We start from the raw sequence: 20656 nt of genomic DNA, 5'->3' as shown, positions 1-20656 counted from the left end.
CTCGCTATTAGGAAGGGGCGTGCCAAGTGCGTCCCTTCCTAATATCGAGTCATACTTCAATGTATGATTGATTTGTGACCGCAATTGCGGTCGCAAAACACTTGCAGCTTACCACCCATTTAAAAAAGGTGGCAACCACTCGCAAATAGGAAGGGGTCCCCAGAAGCCACTTCCCCTTTGTGACTGGCAGCAAAAATACTGCCTACTCTTAAAAAAATAAACAGAAATGTTTCATTTTTCTTTTTTAAAAGCATCCAGTTTTCCTTTATGAAAAAAGGACTGCATTGTTTTTTTAAACTGCTTCATTTAAAAAGCAGTTACAGACATGGTGGTCTGCTGACCACAGTAGGCCACCATTCCTGGGAGTGCTAGCCTTTCCCAATGAGTTCAAATTGTGACCTGCCTCATGAATATTATTGAGCAGGCAATTTGCGACCCCATTAGGAATCGCAGTGTCTGAGACACTGTTGTACATTCCATTTTCCGACTCGCTTATTGTGAGTCACAAAATGACGCAATTTGCGACTTGCAAATTGGAAGGGTCGTACATCTGGCCCGAAGTTTCTTGTAGACCAATAATATTTAAAGACTTAACAAAAGGGAACCATTCTGCTATATTCCAGGAAAGTAACTTTGGCTGTCAAAGGTGTTTGCACCCTTAGCAGCAGCTCTAGACTTATTGAAAATGTTCGAATCAGAATTGCCACAGATGGAGAACATTTAAAAAAATTAATCTTTACAGTTCAAAGACACCCAAGCCTCAAATCTGTTGGAAATTGGGATGCCAGTGTAATTTGGTTTGTGTAAGTAACCCTATTGGGATTTTTCTTAGTTGAGTCCAATGCCGTACACTGTGGATTATGTAAACCGTAGACCACCAAACCTGCATGTCTGCAGTTTACACAATACAGTCTCCAGGTACAATTTTGGCACCAGAACCAATCCAAGAAATGCTCTTCAACCTAATAATGTACCGAAAATGGTTTAACTCCCACAAATCAGACAATTTCACCAGTGAACAGCCTTGTTTTTTTATAACCATATGTGGTTGAAGATAAAGGGAAGGTAACAAGTTGGGAGCAGGAGTAGGTGGAGAACAAGTACTTGGAAAAAGGAATTGGAGTGAAGGCTGTGTAGTGATGACCTGCTGTGGACAAAAAGTGTCAGTAGGAGGCAGCCGCGGCTGGAGACTTTAAAAAGTGGCAGGGAACGTGTAGCACACAAAAGTTAAATAATTTCCCAAAGTACATACATGCTTAACTTTGCCTTGCAGAGTTGATTAGGGGACAGTCTTTTTATAGGTATGTTTTTTTTATTTATAAAGAATGTACACTGATCACCTTTGCAATGCAAATATACCTTTAATTAAAATAAATAAAAATATCCTTGCCTTGGCGAGCTGATTCTCCAAAATCGTGCTGCCAGGCAACGTTGTGCCTGCTGGGGAATAGCATTCCAGCCAATCCAAGCACTGCTGTTATGCTGCTTTTAATAGCAAACTGCTTAAGAACACTGCCAGGATTGGCTGTGATAGGTGATGGAGCAGATTTCATCTGCAGGCAGGCATAGTTTTATTTTGTGCTTCAGACAGACTGCATTTAAATTGCCACACACATTTTGGTGCAAGTTAAAAACATGGCACATGAAAAATATGAAAGTGAGACCTAGGTTAGTCTGAAATGCTTGTGCTGAATTAACATGTGTTTTTGCAATGTAGAGAAAAGTGGCCTTTTTTGGCTTTGAAGATTAATAGAATGTGTTTCTCTCTTCCCAGCTCATCCTTGTCATCTAAATTCATTATTCCTTTCTTAACCCCATCGATGCTCATGACGAGCTCAGCTCGTCATGAGGCACGGTTGAGCTGTGCTCATGACGAGCTGAGCTCGTCATGAACAATGGGAAATCAGAGAATGCAGCACAGGAGGAAAATATCTCAAGCACCCAAGGTGTTAAAAGACTTTGGCTTGTTGCATATTTTGATAAAGATTTTCAGTTTAAAACACCTCTTTTTATAATGTGTGTGAATTAATAATGCACCAAACACTACACATGGGGCTAAATGCTTTTTGCGTGAAATGCTATCTAAAACACTAAAGCATGTTGCTGTGTGCGCTGTATTAACTGTGTGCGCTGTATTAACTGTGTGTGCTTTTAAACTTTACACTAAAACATAAAAATGCTATGTTGCAAATTGCACATTTATTTTGCATGTTGTCATAAATAATAAAAAAGCTTCTTGAAACTAATAGATTGGCTAGGTAAATATTTTTAAGGGGTATTAGTATGGAGTTGGGAAACATAATGGGCTGATTTACATGAAATTAATATTCTCTTTGTGTTTGTTTTATTTTTGGAACCTAAGAAAAAATGGCTGCCTGTGAATCCAGCAAGGCTATGACTTGCATTTTCAGAGAAGAGTGCATGCTTAGACTATGGCAGCTTTCCTCAAACCACGAAGAAGTCAAGGCCTCTTTGTTCTATGAAACAATCTTGTGATTGTGCCAATGTACCTGTTAGATAAAGTACCCTACTAGACTGCGCTGTGACAGGAAGGAAGAGAATTAGAAGGAAACATTTTTCCTAGTAAAAGTTGCAAACATATGAAATGTATTAAATCATTTGCGATTCTTTTGTTAAAACTGGTATGCTCTAGAATTTTCAATGAGTCAGTAAGGTTAGACCTCATGCCATTGTGGCTGACCAATCATGTACAAGTTTTCCTGAAGAGGCAACATTTTTGTGTAGTCTGCCAAGAATTAGAGTATAAATAATGACCTCTCTGGAGGCGTGGTTGGCTATTAGGCTACTAGGCTCATTAGGCTTTAGGGGGGCATGTGAGCTCTTGAGAGAAGGAACAGATTAGACCAGACATTCTATGGGTTAGGTACGAGATCGTCACGGGTGTAGCCTTGGGCGTCCGAGGAGAGTTCGGTTGGGGGTTCCCTGGTGATTTTTTTCCAAAGTCCTGGCACGTCATATTTTGGCACTGCAGGCCACATTCCTTTGAGGTCCTGTGATGGGCAGGCTGTTTTGCTCTTTAGACATAGACAGGAGCAGAGTGCAGTGGATTAGGATAGAATTAGATGCTAAACTTTAAGTTTATGCTTTGACTAATTAATTAGGTCTGAAAAGATTTATTTGACTTATGCATTTATTTCTCTTAACCTCTTCCATGCTCATGACGAGCTGAGCTCGTCATGAGCCACGGTGCTCATGACGAGGTCAGCTTGTCATGGCCCGTGGAACGCTCACACGCGGGGATAATTCCCCCGCTGTGCTGAACATTACACGGAGCCAATGCACCTGTGACGAGCTGAGCTCGTCATGAGCACAGGAGCACTGTAGCTCATGATGAGCTCAGCTCGTCATGAGCATGCGGGCCCTGTGCACGCCCCCTCCCCCCCAGCACAGCGGGGGAATAACCCCCACAGCGAAGGGGTTAATGGGAGATTTTTTGCCAACTATTTCATTATTGATTAGCTTTGCAAGACTATTTTTCTTAGAAACTCTTTAATGAATTTTGCGCCACATTTTCTTTCCTACATGTAATGCTTATATGCAGACTGTAATGTGTTCTGTATTAATGCTATTTTTCCTGTTTTCCAAATTCTGTAACCTGATTGATATTTTACTAACGAATAAAGGGTCAGAGCAAAACTTAACTTTTGACTAGAAAATAAAACCCTTTAAAATACTCAACATCTCTCTTTATTGGCTTGAATAATAATTGCATTTCTGACTGCTCAGGTTTACATGGTGTGAAGGGCCCAACACCTTTTCAGCGGTAAATAAGAGGTAGCATGAGGGTTTTGCATTGAGAAATTACCAGAACAAATTACCGCTCTTACACAGGGAAGCATAACGCCCCATAAGTGACTGATGGGGCTGTGTTGAAGCTCTTTAAGCTCCCTTGTAGTGTTGATTATGAAAGTCAGAACTGCGCATGTCACTTGCCACATTGCTCCATAACCCTGCTCCTACAAGAACCAAGGGGCATATTATCAAGACAGGCGATAAAATTATCGCCGCTTTAGCGGCAGAAAACTGCAGCTAAAACAGCGATAATGGGCTTGATATTGAAGCTCAGGTTAGATGTCCTTCACATCTAACGTGGGCTTCAATTGGAATTCCATAGAGCATATTATCAAGCTCATTATCGCTGTTTTAGCGGCAGTTTTCTGCTAATTTTATGGGCCATATTTCTGGACCATCGTTATTGCTGTGTAAGTGAATATTTAACTGTAAAGTCATTTCGATCAGCAAAATCATTCACAGAGCCCATGTCCAGCCATGATGGTGAATCACACAAAAATCGCCCATAACCGTCTCAAGTATTATCTCCAAATGGGATATTATCACATCTGCCATCAGTATAATATATAAAGGGCCCATCATGTGTCCCTTCATCACTTCTGTCATCAGCTCTCATTTGCAAGATTTGAGGTTCTCTGCCTATCACTACACCTGTGGGCACGAATAAGGTATATGAAATCCTTGAGACAAATTGCCTTTAAGGTTGCTCCATTGCTCTAATCTCTGGGTACTGCTGCAGCCAACCTCTCATCCTCTTAAGTCGAAATGAGTATCTGCATTTCCCTATTACTCCTTGATAGTCACCTCTACCACTAGCTTCACTCTTTACCCCCTTCCCCATATTGAAAAACTGCTTGGTTGCAAGCACACTTGGAACACTCATGTCAGAATCTGCAAAGGTATCAACAGCATATACCTCTGTAATGTTCTGACACACACTCCTGTCAATCCATGCCTACTTGCTCTGCCCACTTCCTCCTCCCCGGCGTGGGTCTCCCTGCAAAAGGTGAATATGGTAGTAGCAACCCACTCTCTGTGTGTACATCTGGCATGACTTGTCAGGGTTTATGCTTCTCTGTGATTGAACTTCCTTGTGTTGTACTGTAGCCATTACAGTCCACCAAAGCTGATACTCGCTATACTTATCATGTTCATATATTTGAACAATGCCATGCTAAGTAACTTTTCTCAAGTTGTACTGGCCTAGATCAGAAATGCTGCTGTCCAGGTGTGCCCTAGCGTGTCTGGCCAGTTCACTCTCCTCTGCCTTAGACCACTCTTTACGCTTCATCTCCTGATGCAGTCATTTAAATATATTCATATATTTATTCATCCAGAGTGTTTCTTTATTGTAAATGGCATCCCATGTGGGCTGCTATCCCCATGTACGTCATCTTCACATATTTATTCGCATCTGTCCCATGTTCCTTTCCTCCGTTTGGACACCTGTCACTTCTGTATTCACTCCACTTGCGAGTCGCTTCTCATCCCCTACTCCCTCAACTCATACAAAGTCCCTCATGTCCGTCCTTTTGTCAACCACTGTCCTTTTCTTCCAGCCTGCTCTTGGTGCCCATGTTCCCCATGCCTCACTTTCAGAAACTTATCCTACTCATTGTGTTTTTTTGAGCTTATTGCTTCTGAGAGGTGGCACATAGATTGGATTTACAAAGGCAGGATTACATTTTTAGTATAGGAAGAAGAATTTTGCTTTCCATCCCCACAGATGTGAACAGTGAACATTTTTGAGAATTACATTTATGCAATTCCAGGCCAGCAAAATGTAGAATTCATTCCATTCTTTGAAAGTTTAAATATGTTTAATATCAGTAGTTACGGGGGCGTGTCCGAGATGGCTGCTGACTGAGTCACATCTCTCTGAGCTCCGCCAGACACATTCTGTTCAAGGGCAGAACCTGCAGTGGAAGGGGGCACCCAGTACCACATCCTACTCCCCTCTGTCGTCCAACACCTGTCCCCACTGCCTGGGCCGGCGGTTGCCGCTAGGGCCGGACTAGGAACCAAAACCGGCCCTGGCAAAGTGCTTGGCCGGCCCCCCTCCCCACTCGGGGGGGGGGGGGGGGGGGGGGGGTGGGGGTTGGAGGTGCCGCCGAGTGCTTTGCTAGGGCCACTATGCTGCAAAAACAGCCCTCTAACAAAATCGGCCCCCAGAGGCTCAAAACCGGCCACCACCCTTGCGGCGCACCAGGGGATTGCCCGGTGCCTGCTATGGCCAGTCCGGTCCTGGTTGCCGCGGAAGGAAGGAGGAGTCCCTGATACCGGTGGAGGCTGTCCGGCCGAGTGAGAGACAGCGGACACGGCGTGCAGGAGCTGACTGGGAGGAGTCCTACTGTAGGCCCACTCCCCCCATATACCAGGGTGCTGTACCTCTACCCTTCAGTGGTGGTGCCCCCCCCACCTCGCTTGTTGGTGGTGAGCGGAGTGCGGCAATTGGTGGCTGCGGCCTCCCCGAGTCGAAGGTGTGCTACGTGTGGTGTTGGGGCGGAAACTACCCTGGGTGATCACCAGCCTCTCTGCCTTTTTGCGGCCCGACTGCCTGCGCAGTTCAATGACTGGCATGACTCTTCTTTGTCTTCCTCTCCACCACTCATTTGACTGGGGAGGGTGGATACATATAGAAGGTCCGTGGTATGGACCTTGACAAGGTGGGCCCTGCTGCACTGCGGCACGGACAGAATCGTGCGGTTCCGGCCGCTGTGACTCTGCCTCCACCTTTGCTTGACTTTCTCGCCTCACAAGGGGAGAGGCAAGAGACACGGGTCGGCTGCCATAGACATTCTGCTGCCCACTAAGAGTGGACTGGCCCATCGCTATTGTTGGCTTTCTCTCCCCCTACTGACAATCACTTTACGCTCCTAAGTGACATGGGTGTTCTGGTCTGGAGCTGAATGGGGCACAAACTGGGACAGCAGTGTACTATTGATGACTGCTATTGATGACTGGCACCCTGTTGCCTCTGCTGGAGATCGCATTGGAAGGGAGAGTGTTAGACCTGACATCATTGGCCTGAGTCTCTCCTCCATTTTTTTTCTATTTGCCTCCACTGTTTACGATGTTTTTGCTGGTATACTACTTTGGGCACTGTGCCACTGCTGATCAGTGCCACAGTGCAAGTGCTCCCTATGTGAAATTACTGTATTGATTGAATTCCATGTTTGGCTTATTTGGTTTACTGTCAGTCCCTAGTCTAGTGCACCAGGAGTGCCAGGGCTTGTAAATACAAATGCTCCTCGTGGGCTTGCAGCACATGTTGTGCCACCCACAAGAGCGGCCTGGTAAATGTATGTCTACAGGTCTGCCATTGCTAGACCTACGTGCAGTCTGGTACTGTCACGCTGACTGCGCAAGTACACCTACTTGCCAGTCCCTAAATCTTCCCTTAACTTCATGTTAGTCACCCCTATGGTAGGCCCACCGGCAGGGTGCATTGTAAGCATAAGGTAGGACAAGCCTGACTAAGTTGGCATGTCCTAATAGTGAATTACAGCCATATTCGTTTTTCACTATTGTAAGGTAACCTGCTCTCCGTTAGTTAGAATGGGCTGCCAGGATTATTAATGCTATAATCCTTGCTGGCTCGGGGAGCATGGTGCAATGTCGAGTTTGGTATCCCTGAACTCGGGGTTTAATCACACATCCGTTTGTGTGGATGGTTTTTGGACTCTGGGTTTGAAAATAGCACTTTTAGAAAGTGGCTATTTTCTTGTCTAACTATTTCTGGTTTTTGCTGGTTTGGTGTGTGTGTGACAGGAGCCGGGTGGCTCCAGAGGTCTGAGTGAGTCAAGTGTGGGATGAGTGGGACATTTGCATTGAGAGTAGGGGGAGAGTTGTTCCTGATAGCCTGCCCTGCCTGATACAATGCTGGCTCCACCTCCTGCCAGGCGACTGATGGCTCTGTGCCTGCCATGGACGATCCTGGCCCCAGCCCCTGCTCCTGCCAGTGACAATGCTGGCTCCACCTCCTGTTGGGCGTCTGAGGACCCAGCCCTGCACAGTGAATAGGCCAGGTGCCTCTGCCTGGCTACACCCACAACAAACCCAGGATGTTGGGAAATTCCCCTGCATGGACAAAGGGATCAAAGCCAAAAAGGGGTATAAGAGAAGGACCCCTGAACCAAGACTTTAGATCACTTCTGACAAGGAAACCTGAACCAAGGACAAGAAGCCTGCTGATCCAAGGACTTGCCTACCCCTTCTGCCAGTGTGCTGTTTGCTGGGGGGAATCCTGCAGTGCTTCTTTATTTTTGACAAGGAACCAGGAGAGAGGAACTGAGTGTGTACTCTCAAGCTTTGCTAAAGAAAATCTCCAAGGGTTGGAAGAGTGCCAGCCTCCTGTTGAAGTTACAGGGCTAAAAGACTTCATCTGCTAAAAAGTGCTATTTGCTGGAACCTGTGAATCCAGCACCTCTGAAAGAATCCAGCAATCTCGACGCCGACGGACGCCGACGGACGCCGACGGACGCCGCCGAATCCAGCTCGACATCGTGAGTAACGGCTCCAGTGTCCCGCTTGCTCGACGCCGGCCGCCGGGCCCGATTGACGCCAGCAGCAACGCCAGTGAGTAGCGAGTTCGGCTCCAGCTCCAAGTGACCCCGTGTCTGCACCGCTGCTGATCGCATCGACTTCGTGCCCTCTCGACGCCGTGAGCGCTGCTCACTTTTGCAACTTCATTATCGTCATCGACGACGACGCCGTATCCTGCTTCGCCTCGTGAGCGCTGCTCCTGCCTGACATCTGTCGATGCCGCTGCAGGTCGCCCAGACTCCGAGGCCGGATCGACGCCGGAGACGCGACGCCGGACATCTCGACGCCGCTGATCATCGTGTGCTTCGCTTTTCCAAGTTACTGTGTTGTGGGGGTCTGTGCGACTCCGGGCTCGACGTAGCGCTCCTCGCGGTCGACGCCAAACCTTTGGATTAACTTTGCCTCAACGTCGTGTGACTCCAGTGTGGGTTACATTGTTGCCAAGAACTGTGTTTTGAAGAACAAGAGTTACTTTTGATACTAAAGACTTTGTGTGCTAAGAAGAAACTACACTTGAACTATTATTTTTCCTTCCAATTGAGATTGTGGTATATTTTTGTCGTTATTTGGTCTTGTGCTAAGCCTTATATAAAAATCCTTATTTTTATAATACTACTGTGTCGTGTCCATTTGTAGTGTATTCACTTTATTACTGTATGTGGTCATAAATGCTTAACACACAGCCTCTGAGATAAGCCTGTCTGCTCTGCCAAGCTACCAAGGGGGTGAGCAGGGGTTATCAAAGGGTGTGATCCCCTTGCCCTGACTAGAAAAGGTGTGTCCCTATTTGTCAGAAGTGCATACCTCTGCCAACTAGAGACAGCCGGTTCTAACAGAGAGGTACCTCATTTGAGACTGCATGGTCCTGGTAAGCAGAGGACTGACCCAGCCGGTTGGTGGCACGGAGGACCCCCCAACCTTACGTTTCCCTGTCCAACTGTATTGGCCACAACACTGGGCCCACGGTTGTCTCCCGGTTGGTTGTTTGCGGGAACTCTGAACACACTTGAGCCAGGTACATGTCCTTGATCCTCTGGAGCCGTAGGGGCACGTTGTGGCGGCCCTTTGTGTCCCTAGGGGCTATTACTTGTTGTACCATGTCTTCACATCGATCCACGAGGAAGGACCCCTTGCTGAAGCATCTTTTAGCCAAGAACCCGGTGAGGTGAGTAGACCAGACACCTGAAGTCGCTGTATCGCCGTCACCCGCTAAAAGTGTTCGGGTGGATGAGACGACCCCTAGAGATGCACCCATAAGTAAAGGGTTCCTGGAGCTGCTATTTGGGACCCTTTGGGATCACTTTGGGGGCTTCAAGCAGGCCATAGCCACAGAGATTAAAGACATTCTGGGCGACATGTAGGATCTGGGCCTGGTGGTGACCATGCTGGAGCAGGGAACAGGACATTCACATAGAGGAACTGGATAACCATCATCGAGAACTATTAAAATTACGGTATCTGTATCTGAAACTACGTTATCAGCTTCAAGACTTGAGAACAGGTCCTAGGGTTCAAACATATGCATTAGGGTATACCTTACTCTACAGTGGCGGAGGGACCTTCGGCCATGATGGACATTCTCTGGGAAAGAGCTTCAGTTATAAATGGGGCCACCCTTTCCGCCTTCAATTTGTGTGGCACAATGAGCTTTGTGTGATTCATACTCTTGAGGATGCCTGGGCCCTTCCTTAAATGCCTATTTTTCAACTGAACTTGCAAGCCACCTCGCTGTCCTGGAACCCATTTGCTGCTAATTCCGTTTCCCGGCATTCCACCAGATGCAGGAAGAAACTAGCGAATAAGCCCTTTGAAGCTGATTGTCATAAGGAACGTACCCGGCTACCCAGGCAGCTACAACATGTGGATGATGTCACGGAAGCGGTTGGTAATCACTGATTTACTTTTGACTTTGCACCTGTCTAACTCCCACTGGAAGGGCTCCTCCACTTAGTTATTAGATGCAGTTTTCAAGCAGGCCAGCAGGGAAGCCCCTCCCTCTGCCTCCAGTCTGCAAGTTTTGACAGCGAAGCCCCCCCACCCTATGGAGTTATGGTTCGTACAGTGTTCTCGCCCAAGACATGGACCCTCGTATACTTGTTATTGTTGTCCTCAAGAGGGGGATTTGGTTAAATATTCTCCCATCCTCTTTCATGTCCCCTCTCTCATTTCTTTAGTATTTTCTCTATTCTACTCATAATACCTTTTATGATATGGAACACTTAATCTGGCATACTCCTATCTCGGACAGGTCGTGCATTGCACTGTCACTCACATACACATGGTGATATCTGTACTTAGCCTCAATGTACAAGGTCTTAATGCACTGGTAAAGCATTTAGCTCTCCTCTCATTCCTTAGAGTCACAGGATGCTATATATGTTGGTTACAGAAAACCCACCTGCTACAGGGGGATTGAAGAAGAATGCGCTCTTGCTGGTTTGACCACCAATATTTCTCTCCTGGGTGGTCAAGAAAGCTGGGATTGCGATCCTTCTTGCCAAACATTTCCATGGATGGGTAGGACGGGTTTACATGAAGAAACCGGGCAGGCTGTTGGCACTGCGTATTGACGTGAAAAGGGTTGGGTACACCCTGGCCAGTATATATGCGCCCAATGATCATCAGGAAGCCCTTATTAGGGATTCCCTGGGTCAGCTGCTCGCGTCACCAGACAAAGATATTGTGATATGCAGGGACTTCAACATCGTTATGGATGCACAGAGGGACAGGCTCATGCCACAGGCGGGTCAGGTTGGTGGTCTTACTCCGGCCAATAGACAATGGTTGGGGGGGGGCTGGTCCAACAAACACATGGAGGTACATGCATCCCAAGTCCACTAAATACACTTTCTCTTGCGCACACAATGATTACTTTCTCACGCCACCACGTATAATGCAGGAATCAGTATCAGTGTATATTTGTGCTGCGGCACTCTCTGAACACTCCCCTATATTATTTGCGATATTAGCCATGTAGAGAGTCATCGGCCCACAAGATCTGACGGCTTAATACAAAACTCTTTACCTATGATCACATCCTAACATAAACCTTGGCAGCCATAACCTAATTTCTGTGCCAGGCTCATCTGACCCTATTCTTTGGGAGACCATAAAAGAGGTAATTCAGGGCAATTTTATTGTGATAGCCACAGGCTACAATAGGGATAGATTTACCAAGCAGCTCCAGCTAGAAACCCAGGTTATGGAACTGGAGTTTGTCACACCTGATCCGGTTCAGTGGCAATTCACAGTCAGGTAATTGCTGCACGGAAGCAACTGCATGCACTGGTTATGGGAAGGGTAGAATATGCACTGCTTAGGATAAGGTAGAAATATTAGGCTGGGGGCAATACGGCAGGACATATGCTTGCAAATCATCTTGGAGCACAGGCAGTTGACCGGAGAATCAATGAACTGTGGGGAGCTGATGATTCCTCATGTTTTTGGGATGAGGATATTGCCCAGGACTTTAAGGCCTTCTATGCCATCTTAAATGCAGCAGATACCTGATTAGAATCTGATGCAGTAGCCTACCTAGTCCTCCTTTCCACGATCCAGCCAGCCACATTCACCACCCTTGACGCAAACATTACTCCGCAGGAGGTCCTGGTAGCCATTTAACGTTTACGACTGAGTAAGGCCCCTGGCCCAGATGGCTATGGTGCTGAATTTTATAAGTCCTTAAGTACACAGCTAGCTCCTGTATTGGTGTGACTCTTCAATACGTTTAGTATGAGTGGGACACTACTACCATCAGTGCGCCTAGCTACTATCACTGTGATTTCCAAAGCTGGCAAGGATCCCAGACACTGGCTCCCTAAGTTCAAGGGTTAGTTGATACTGACCAACCAGGGGTTGTCTCGGAGCGGGGGTGTAGTGACAACATGAAACAGTTGTGCCACTTATTGAATGAGGAGCAGCATTCACAGGTGCCGGCCCTCCTTTTGTTGATTGGCGCCGAAAAGGCTTTTGACCGGGTTCACTGGCCCTACTTACATTTACTCGTCAATGGTATGGGCTTCGGCCTGTGATTCTGTCAATGGGTTCAATGCTGCTACACCTCCCCTAGAGCTAGGGTGCGAGTAAGTGAAGTGCTGTCCTTGCCTTTCAGCATTATCCGTGGGACTAGAAAGTGCTGTCCCCTATCGCCCCTGCTCTTTGCTCTGTATATGGAGCCCTTTGCAGAGGGACTCTGTGGCACCCCCCAAATTGTGGAAATCCAAATGGGTGGCAGGGAACTTAAAATCATGTTATATGCTGATGATGTCCGTCTGACTCTAACCAGCCTATGCACTTCATTGGAGACCATGATGGCAGAACTGGCCACATTAGGTGGAGCATCCGGGTTTAAGACCAACTTGCAAAAAATCTTCCATTCTTAATTTAACTATCCATGACCTGTTGAAGGCCCACCTTATCTTCCAGTTTCCTTTTAGCTAGGCGGAACAGGGACTATCATATTTAGTCCTCCAGATTCACTCCACACCCCCAACCACGGCTGCCCATTCACTCCACACCCGCAACCACGGCTGCCCACAATTATGGAGGCCTTTCAGTGACCACAAGATCTGCTCTTAAAAGATAGACGGGCCACGGCCTTTCCTGGTTAGGACAATTGGCAGCGGTCAAGATGACGCTCTTGCCCAAGAATATTTATGTAATGCAAACCCTTCCCCTACAACCCCCTCCATGAATGTTAGACAAGCTGCAATCCCTTATCTGGGATTTTATCTGAGAGGGAAAGTGTGCAAGATGGCCAGGGCCCGCGCATATCTTTGATTAGCGGCTGGAGCGCTAGGAGTCGTGAATCGACGGTGCTATTATCTGGCCGCACAGCTATGATATATGGTGGAATGGTTCTGACCCTACATTGAAATACATTGGTGTTTTATCGACCAGGCTGTTGCGGGCATTCACGTTTTGAAGGTGCCCTGCAGCGCTTAATTTGTAAATAAATAAGTGCTAGGTCTCTAGCCGGGGGTTCTCTGCAGTTTGCACCACACATTTCCGCTGTTGTTGTTGCCAATGACAGTACCTACACAACCACTAACCAGCACACTACAGGTGTGACAGTTCTGCCTATGCCAGACCCCCACAGCTATATAAATGGCTTGAGAGGCACATAATAATTGTTTGTAATGTATACTGAATTAATAACCAATTGCTGTTCTGCTCATCTCTAATTTATACAAACAGCACCACCATGTGGCAGCTGTCATAAGCGCCCGTGCAAACAATTAAGTGCAGGTGCTGACAATTAAGTGCTGGTGCTGAGCACCGGAAACTGCTGGCTCAAATTAAGCACTGGCTCCCAAAGCCACATAGGCCAGCAAGAGTCTATGTCTCCCGGGTGGAACGAGCCACTGTGGGGGTTTTGGATAAAGTAGATCTGCTCCCTTATCCCCACAAACACTGTTGAGAGGCAATCTAGATTTCCTGCCAGCTGCGAAGGGGTCAGCGTTGACAGTCTGTCAGGAGGCTAACTGCTAGCGATCTTTTTGATGCTGGTGGTTTTATGGATTTCCCAACCTTCAATCAGCTTATTGTCTCCCCAACACGCACGCTGGCAATATTGGAGTTTATTATTTGGTGTTGCAGCCCTGGCTTCATCCACATGCTAGCCGGGTGCTCGTGTCATTTGAGAAGTGGCTTCTCACTCCCTTGTCCGATCAGAAAATCCGGTCTAACATTTACACCTTTATTCCCAATCCTCAGACTCCTTCAAAATCCACTGCACAAACCAGATGGTGGGGGTAGTGTGAGCCTACTTTTACGGACAAGGAGTGGAATGATATTTTACACCGTGCTCGAACTTCCATCCCAAACACCACTAGTAAGGAGATGTTCTTGAAGATTGCCCACTACTGGCATTTCACCCCAGCCAGGATTGCCGTATGGGATCTGAGCAAGGATGGAAATTTTTAGCGTCAGCGTGGCCAAAGCGGCACCCTCAGACACTTGCAATGGCAGTGCCCCAAACTAGAATTTTCCTGTGGAGGGGTACTGGAGGTGGTGAACACTATATTCAATACTTGTATCCCTAGATTTCCTAGCTACAAACTTTTGGGTCTTCCTAATCCGCTCACACCCTCATTGAAATTCTGTAGAGGCAGACACTGGGGGCCAGCAAACTATTTTTCATCTCTAAATGGGGCATGGAGGTCATACCTACACACTTACATTGGTTGCACAAATTCTGGTAAATATACTGGGAATGGAAAAGTAAATGGCAGTCGCCATACAACCTTCCCCTAGTTGACAAAATGTGGCAACCATGCACTCAATACCTCGAATTGTACTGTCTGCTTTATTTGTGGATACTTCGAATAACCTCATCAGGTGACCCCTCCTCATAATGAGTTGCCTTTGTGACAGCTATTTCACTCATCTCTGCCAGTACAGGCCCTAAATGCTATTGTTCCCCTTTCTAGACCCAGTATCCTTGCTGTCTTCCCCCTCTGTCTTTATCGCTTTTGAGTCCTTCCCTCCTATGATACATGTATGTCTTACAGTTAACTGAAACACCACCGGCCAATGGATGCAGGTGGGCTGCTATTGTATCTCCGATCCTTTCAATTGATAATAATAAAAAAGATCTAAAACATAAAATCAATAGTTTTGCGAGGTGTCAGACTGAGCATACCAGCAATGTGTATTACAAGATAGAATATAAAATGGAAAGCAGAGCGGCCAACCAGATTTATAATCTTCAATTTGGGTACCTTAGGTGAAGGGAAGAATCAAAGAGACATTCATGGGGGGAATACGCATTCGGCTATTTTAAGTTAAACGGCAAAACAAAAATACAAATATTGAAAAGGAATGAAAAAGAGATGGAAGGGGGAAAACAGGGATGGCAGTTAAAATATGTTCCTCACTAGGCAAATGTAATTAACTGAATTTGACATCTAATAAACAAAAATCAGCGGAGGTGGGAAAAGAAGCTGCAATGAAGGATTTGTTCACTCAGGCTGATAATTAAAAAGTAATTTATGGCTTTTTCAACATTGTTTCTTTTAGTTGCACATATTTAAGTCTCATTTTCAGTCCTCACATTACCTCATAAGAGCTAAGGATTATGGGAAGAGTTGTTGGAGAAAAGGGAGTTATAAGTGCCAGTAGCACTACAATTTTCTATGAATGAGGGTGCCACTTTCAGAGCTCCTCTTGGGTCCTTCCCTGAGTTCTTTAGGGAAAAGCGTTCTTTAAATGCCACATTTTAGGAATGGAACTACAACGTCATGACTCCGGCCTTTGGAATTAACAGTGCAAAACCTAAGCACTGGATTAATAGTAGCTTTATACTGCTATCTCATCTTCAGACTAATTTGTGTAATGGCTGATGTTACTCAACATAGCCTTAATTCGATTAGTGAAGAGTATGAGAAAGCTATTTATTTTCGATGAATGAGAAACATTTGCAATGTAGTTCAGTATTCTAAGAGAAACATTATTGAAATTAGAACATTCATTATTTTATTATGTGTCATTATCACAAGCCTGCCCAGCATCACCAGGAGCTGGAGAAGATCAGAGGAAGACTGTGTATACACCGCACACCTAGATGGTGTGTTGTCACACGCAGTGCCCCGCTTATATTTGGGTGACCTCATGGACTGGGCAGTGATGATGACTCTGTGAGCACGGTAAACTGTGGACATTGGCAGATGGTGGTGGAGCTGTGGATCCGGTGGTGGACAACGGATAATAACACCTTAGCAGCTATGGAACGTCCAGCTCCAGTGCTGGACGTTCCATTGCGCAGGTGCAGTTGGAACGTCCAACGGCCGACGGCAGCACTTCCGAGGTAGTGGTGCCGTCGGCCGTTGGAATAGGCACAGCACTTAAGGTGTTAAACCTGTTCTTCTTCACGAGTTTAGCCAAAGCCATGATTCTGAGGGAAAAGGCATGGTCAATCCGAGATAAAGTATAATTCTTTCCCACAATGTTAGTTCCATGTTCAAATCTTAAGTACGGCAGGCAATAACAAGAAAAAAGTGAGCCACAAGGCGTTCTATCCCTATATTATGTTGCATTTGCGGCACACTTTTCCTCTGTTTTTACACCTGATCTTTGCTTCTTGCAGCTCTATTGCACTTGGAATCTTTTCCTTAATTCTTGGGTTGGGATCTTCCTGATATCAAGGGGAGTTTGTTACCTGGTATAGTCTCCATCTTCAATCAAGCATTACCATATTTTCAATGAGGTTTGTACTCCTAACTCCTACCAAGGACGATCTAAAAGAGACATCTGGAACCTTTCATGTTTGTTATATAGTGCAGAGTGACACCGTGGTTACTTGGATGACTTGCCCTTTCCTGAGGAAGTTTAAACGGAAACTGAACAAACCTTCACGGCATCCAGTACTTCACAGATATCGATTAAACATCCCAATCAACAGATTTGCCAATATTTTAAATACTGTTAATGTTGTGATACTCTTTTATCGTACAGTAAGCAGCCACATAGAGGTTTCAGTTCCCAATATAGAACTGCCTATTTTCATTGCCTTTTTAACAAGTAGGACATCCTACCTTGATATGCTGGATTCCACCCATGTTCATCCAGGCCTGGGCTTGATCAGGGTTCATTTCCACTGCTATTTTGTAACTCTGCGCAAGCAAAAAGAAATGTCAGGGTATACTTTACACATTAGTGAAAGCAAAGGGAGTTCTACAAATATCTAACACCCACAATCATTTAATTCATTGCAAGCTCTTCAAACATGGTAAAGACATTAAAATGGAATACTCCTGATAAAACATGCTAACAAATGCAGATTCAATTAAAATAATTCGAAAACCCACAACACACATTACACTTCTCCATTTTGTCCATGAACCACATGATGCGCGGTTTTTAAATGACCCCCACACCATAACACTACCCAGAACACCCACCATCGCATAAAACTACCACAACCCCCCCAGACCAGACCCCAGCCCCACTTACCTTTCTGTGTCTACTTCCCGACACTCCTCTCTCCCCGCCCATCCTCTCTCCCCGCCCATACTGAACAGTGCATTTGCCTTAAACACGCATGTGCATGATGTTACATTCTGTTATAGTTTCATTTATGTTTTAGCCTTGTAAGACTGTTCCTTTAATGGCATGAGACATGTTATGTTTCTGATTACATTCCAAGTTCTGAACAGAGCTTTCCTCATGTAGCATTCTGTATCTTATGTCAGTTTAACCTTGAGCTAGCTGTACAAGGAGCTTATGCTGTGCTGTCAAATAAACTTCTTAAATTCAACCTTCTCTCTGGATTACTACAAAATTTGGCGACGAGGACAACCTTACTCCAGCCATTTACAGCACAGGAGCGGAGTTTTGGACCCAATTCTGCAATTTTCTACATTTCTGGATTTTTCTTCCTTTGGATTTCTATTTTCTTTGCAATCTTATCTGGAAGAAACTTTCTACACTGTTCCCTCTTGAAGAATACTGCTTCTGGAAGCCATCCTGCGTTATTTTAAACTTTTTACATCCTTTCAAGTGTTTGTTTTACACTTTGCATCTTTCAAGTACTGTTGCCTGGTTACCTGCCTGCAAAGCTGTCTCTCCTCACGCTTCGCGCTTTGAGCGTTCCAGAGCTGACGTGATCCCTGTTCCGATTTGACTCTGCTCTGCTCGATTTCCCAAAGCCTCTGTGTCTTTCTCTCTGAAGTTTCGAGGCTCACTTTCAAGTGGATCGTATTGTTTCAGTCTTCATTTCTTTATTTTATTTCCTTGCGTGACCGAGCGAGCGAGCACTGTCTTTCTACGAGGCTTCTCATTGGAGCGCTGTCTTTCTACAAGGATTTCCATTGGTCTGCATGACGCTGATGTCAGCGCTTTCATCCTATTGCTGTTAACAGACCATTCCTCCACCGTGTTTATTGGTATTTCAGAACCATCGACTTTTAATCTACATCACACGAAGCTTTCTTCTATATGTACTTATCCCTTCCAGGCAATTCCGTAACTTTTCTGGAAAGAAACATAAGTACATTTTTCTTCAAACTCAGGGTGTTTCATCAAAGTGCTGGTTTGAACTTAAATTACACTGTTATTATTATTGTGTTAGTTTAAGTGTTTTACACTGTTATTTCTTATTTTCTTTATACTTTACCTATTATACTATCTCTTTTTATCTTTCAATTTTATTTATTTATTTATTTATTATTTTCCATTTATTTCACAATGCAGTTTGATCCCCCTGCTAAGTTCCTTCAAATTAAGCGTGATCCTCCTATGCCCTGGTCTAGGTGGAAGGAGGAATTTTTCAATTATATGAGAGCTATTGATGGGGAGCGAATGGGTGCCGAAAGAAAAAAAAGTATCCTTTTACATTGTTTAGGTTCCGAGGGCCAGGAAATGTTCAGAACTTTACCACAGTTGTCAGTTCCTACGGGTAGTGGGGATACCATGAACGTATATACTGAAGCTCTCAATAGATTGGAAAAAAGATTTAAACCTACAGCTAACATTGCTTTGAATCGGTTCAAGTTTTACACTAGGGCACAGAAGCAGGAAGAGTCATTTGATGATTTTCTTACTTCTCTAAGGGCTCTAACATTGCATTGTAATTTCGGATCTATGTCTGATGAAATGATTCGTGATCAGATTATTGTTGATGTTAGAAACAAAAATATTCAAGATAAGTTATGGTGTATAGGTGATCCAAATTTGGACGTAACTATTGCCATCGCTAAATCCACTGAGTTGTCAGAAAAGTGGATGGATGTTGTTGTCAAACAAAGTTCTAATTCTGGTAAAACTTCTTCTGAGGAAGAAGTATGTGTTTTAAAACCTAAAACTGACAACAAAAGTTGTATTCCTGCCCAAGTAAGGACCAAGAATCAATATAGCATCAACAATAGGAGAACAGAGTTAGGTAATAATTCTATGTCTTGTTACAGGTGTGGCAACAAATAACATATTGCGTCATTTCAAGGTTGCCCTGCTATTGATAAAACTTGTAATAATTGTGGTAGAGTAGGACATTTTAGTAATGTTTGTAGAGAGAGACGTTTTAATAGTCAATTAAGAACAGGACAAACACGTCCATCCTCAAACAATATTACTTCTGCCAAAGTTTCATCCATAGGTAGCAGTAGTAGCGAGTGTGTTGAACAAAATCTTGACAGAGGTTTTGTGGTCTCTATTGTTGAAAGTGGTTGTATTATGTTAACCAGCAAGAAATCACCAAAATGTATTTTTCATGCTTTTAATATTGCCATTGAACTTATGGTGGATTCTGGGTCCCCTTGGACTATAATTACTAGAGAATATTTTAATGAAAAACTACAAGATGTATGTCATATTACTAGTTTTCAACAATCTGATATTTTAGCTGAAAGTTTCAATGGGAACAAAATTAATGTTGAAAGTTATTTCAAAGTTCCCTTAAGCTTCAAGGGAAGATCAGCCTATATTAAGTTGTATATTGCTGTTAAAGGCGTCAATGTTCTGGGTTGGCATGACCAATGGGAACTTGGCATCACGTTAAATCCACGTGCTAAAGATCCTATTTCTCTCTGTAGTGAGCAAGATATGTTAAATGCCATTTGTTCTACTGAGGTTAAAAAAAAATGATATTTCTTTCTGGAGCAACACATTTGACAAAGTTTTCTGTGACCAGTTAGGGAAGTTAAAGAATTTTGCACATAAAATTGTGCTGAAGGAAGGTGCACTCCCAGTTAAGCAAAGACTAAGAGGAGTCCCTCTCAATGTTAGAGAAGAGTTAAAGGAAATGTTGAACGATTTACTTAAGGATAACATTATTGAACCCATTGAGTCATCAGAATGGGTTTCGCCCATAGTTTTGGTACGGAAACCTGATCAAAAATTGAGTCTGCATTGATTTGAGGGCACTTAATTCAAACATCATTATAGATTGCCACCCTCTCCAAATATTAATGAGCTCGTTCCCCTTTTTGATGGTGCGCAGATTTTTTCCACATTAGATCTTAGATCTGCGTACCATCAAATTGAGCTCACTGAGGAATCTAAAAATTATACAGCGTTCATCACTCCCATGGGTCTTTTTCAATATAGGAGAAAGCCTTTTGGATTGGCATCTGCTGCCTCTGTTTTCCAACGGGTTATGTTCCAAATTTTTAGAGACCTTGATTCTTTTGTCAAATGTTTTCAAGACGACATTTTGATTTTCTCTAAAGATGAAATTTAGCATGTCACACATTTAAATGAAGTGTGTTCTAGGCTGGAAAGGTCTGGTTTTACCCTCAAGGCACACAAATGTAAATTGTTTTGCAAGTCTGTGGAATATTTGGGCCATACTTTGTCGGGGGAA

The 20656-nt window shown here is 44.6% G+C and overlaps 1 protein-coding gene across 1 annotated transcript in view; it reads right to left on the bottom strand.

The window, feature by feature from the left end:
* Window positions 1-20656, bottom strand: part of TMTC1 (transmembrane O-mannosyltransferase targeting cadherins 1) — a 1524654-nt gene that overhangs the window by 9764 nt on the left and 1494234 nt on the right. The window contains exon 19 of the mRNA XM_086952798.1: window positions 16893-16970. Within this exon, the coding sequence (XP_086808924.1) occupies window positions 16893-16970 (78 nt within the window). The remainder of the gene's footprint in view (window positions 1-16892; window positions 16971-20656) is intronic.

This window comes from Lissotriton vulgaris, chromosome 1_2 (assembly GCF_964263255.1).
Source record: "Lissotriton vulgaris chromosome 1_2, aLisVul1.2, whole genome shotgun sequence".
Taxonomy (NCBI): domain Eukaryota; kingdom Metazoa; phylum Chordata; class Amphibia; order Caudata; family Salamandridae; genus Lissotriton; species Lissotriton vulgaris.
This window is presented reverse-complemented; position numbering and strand designations above follow the sequence as displayed.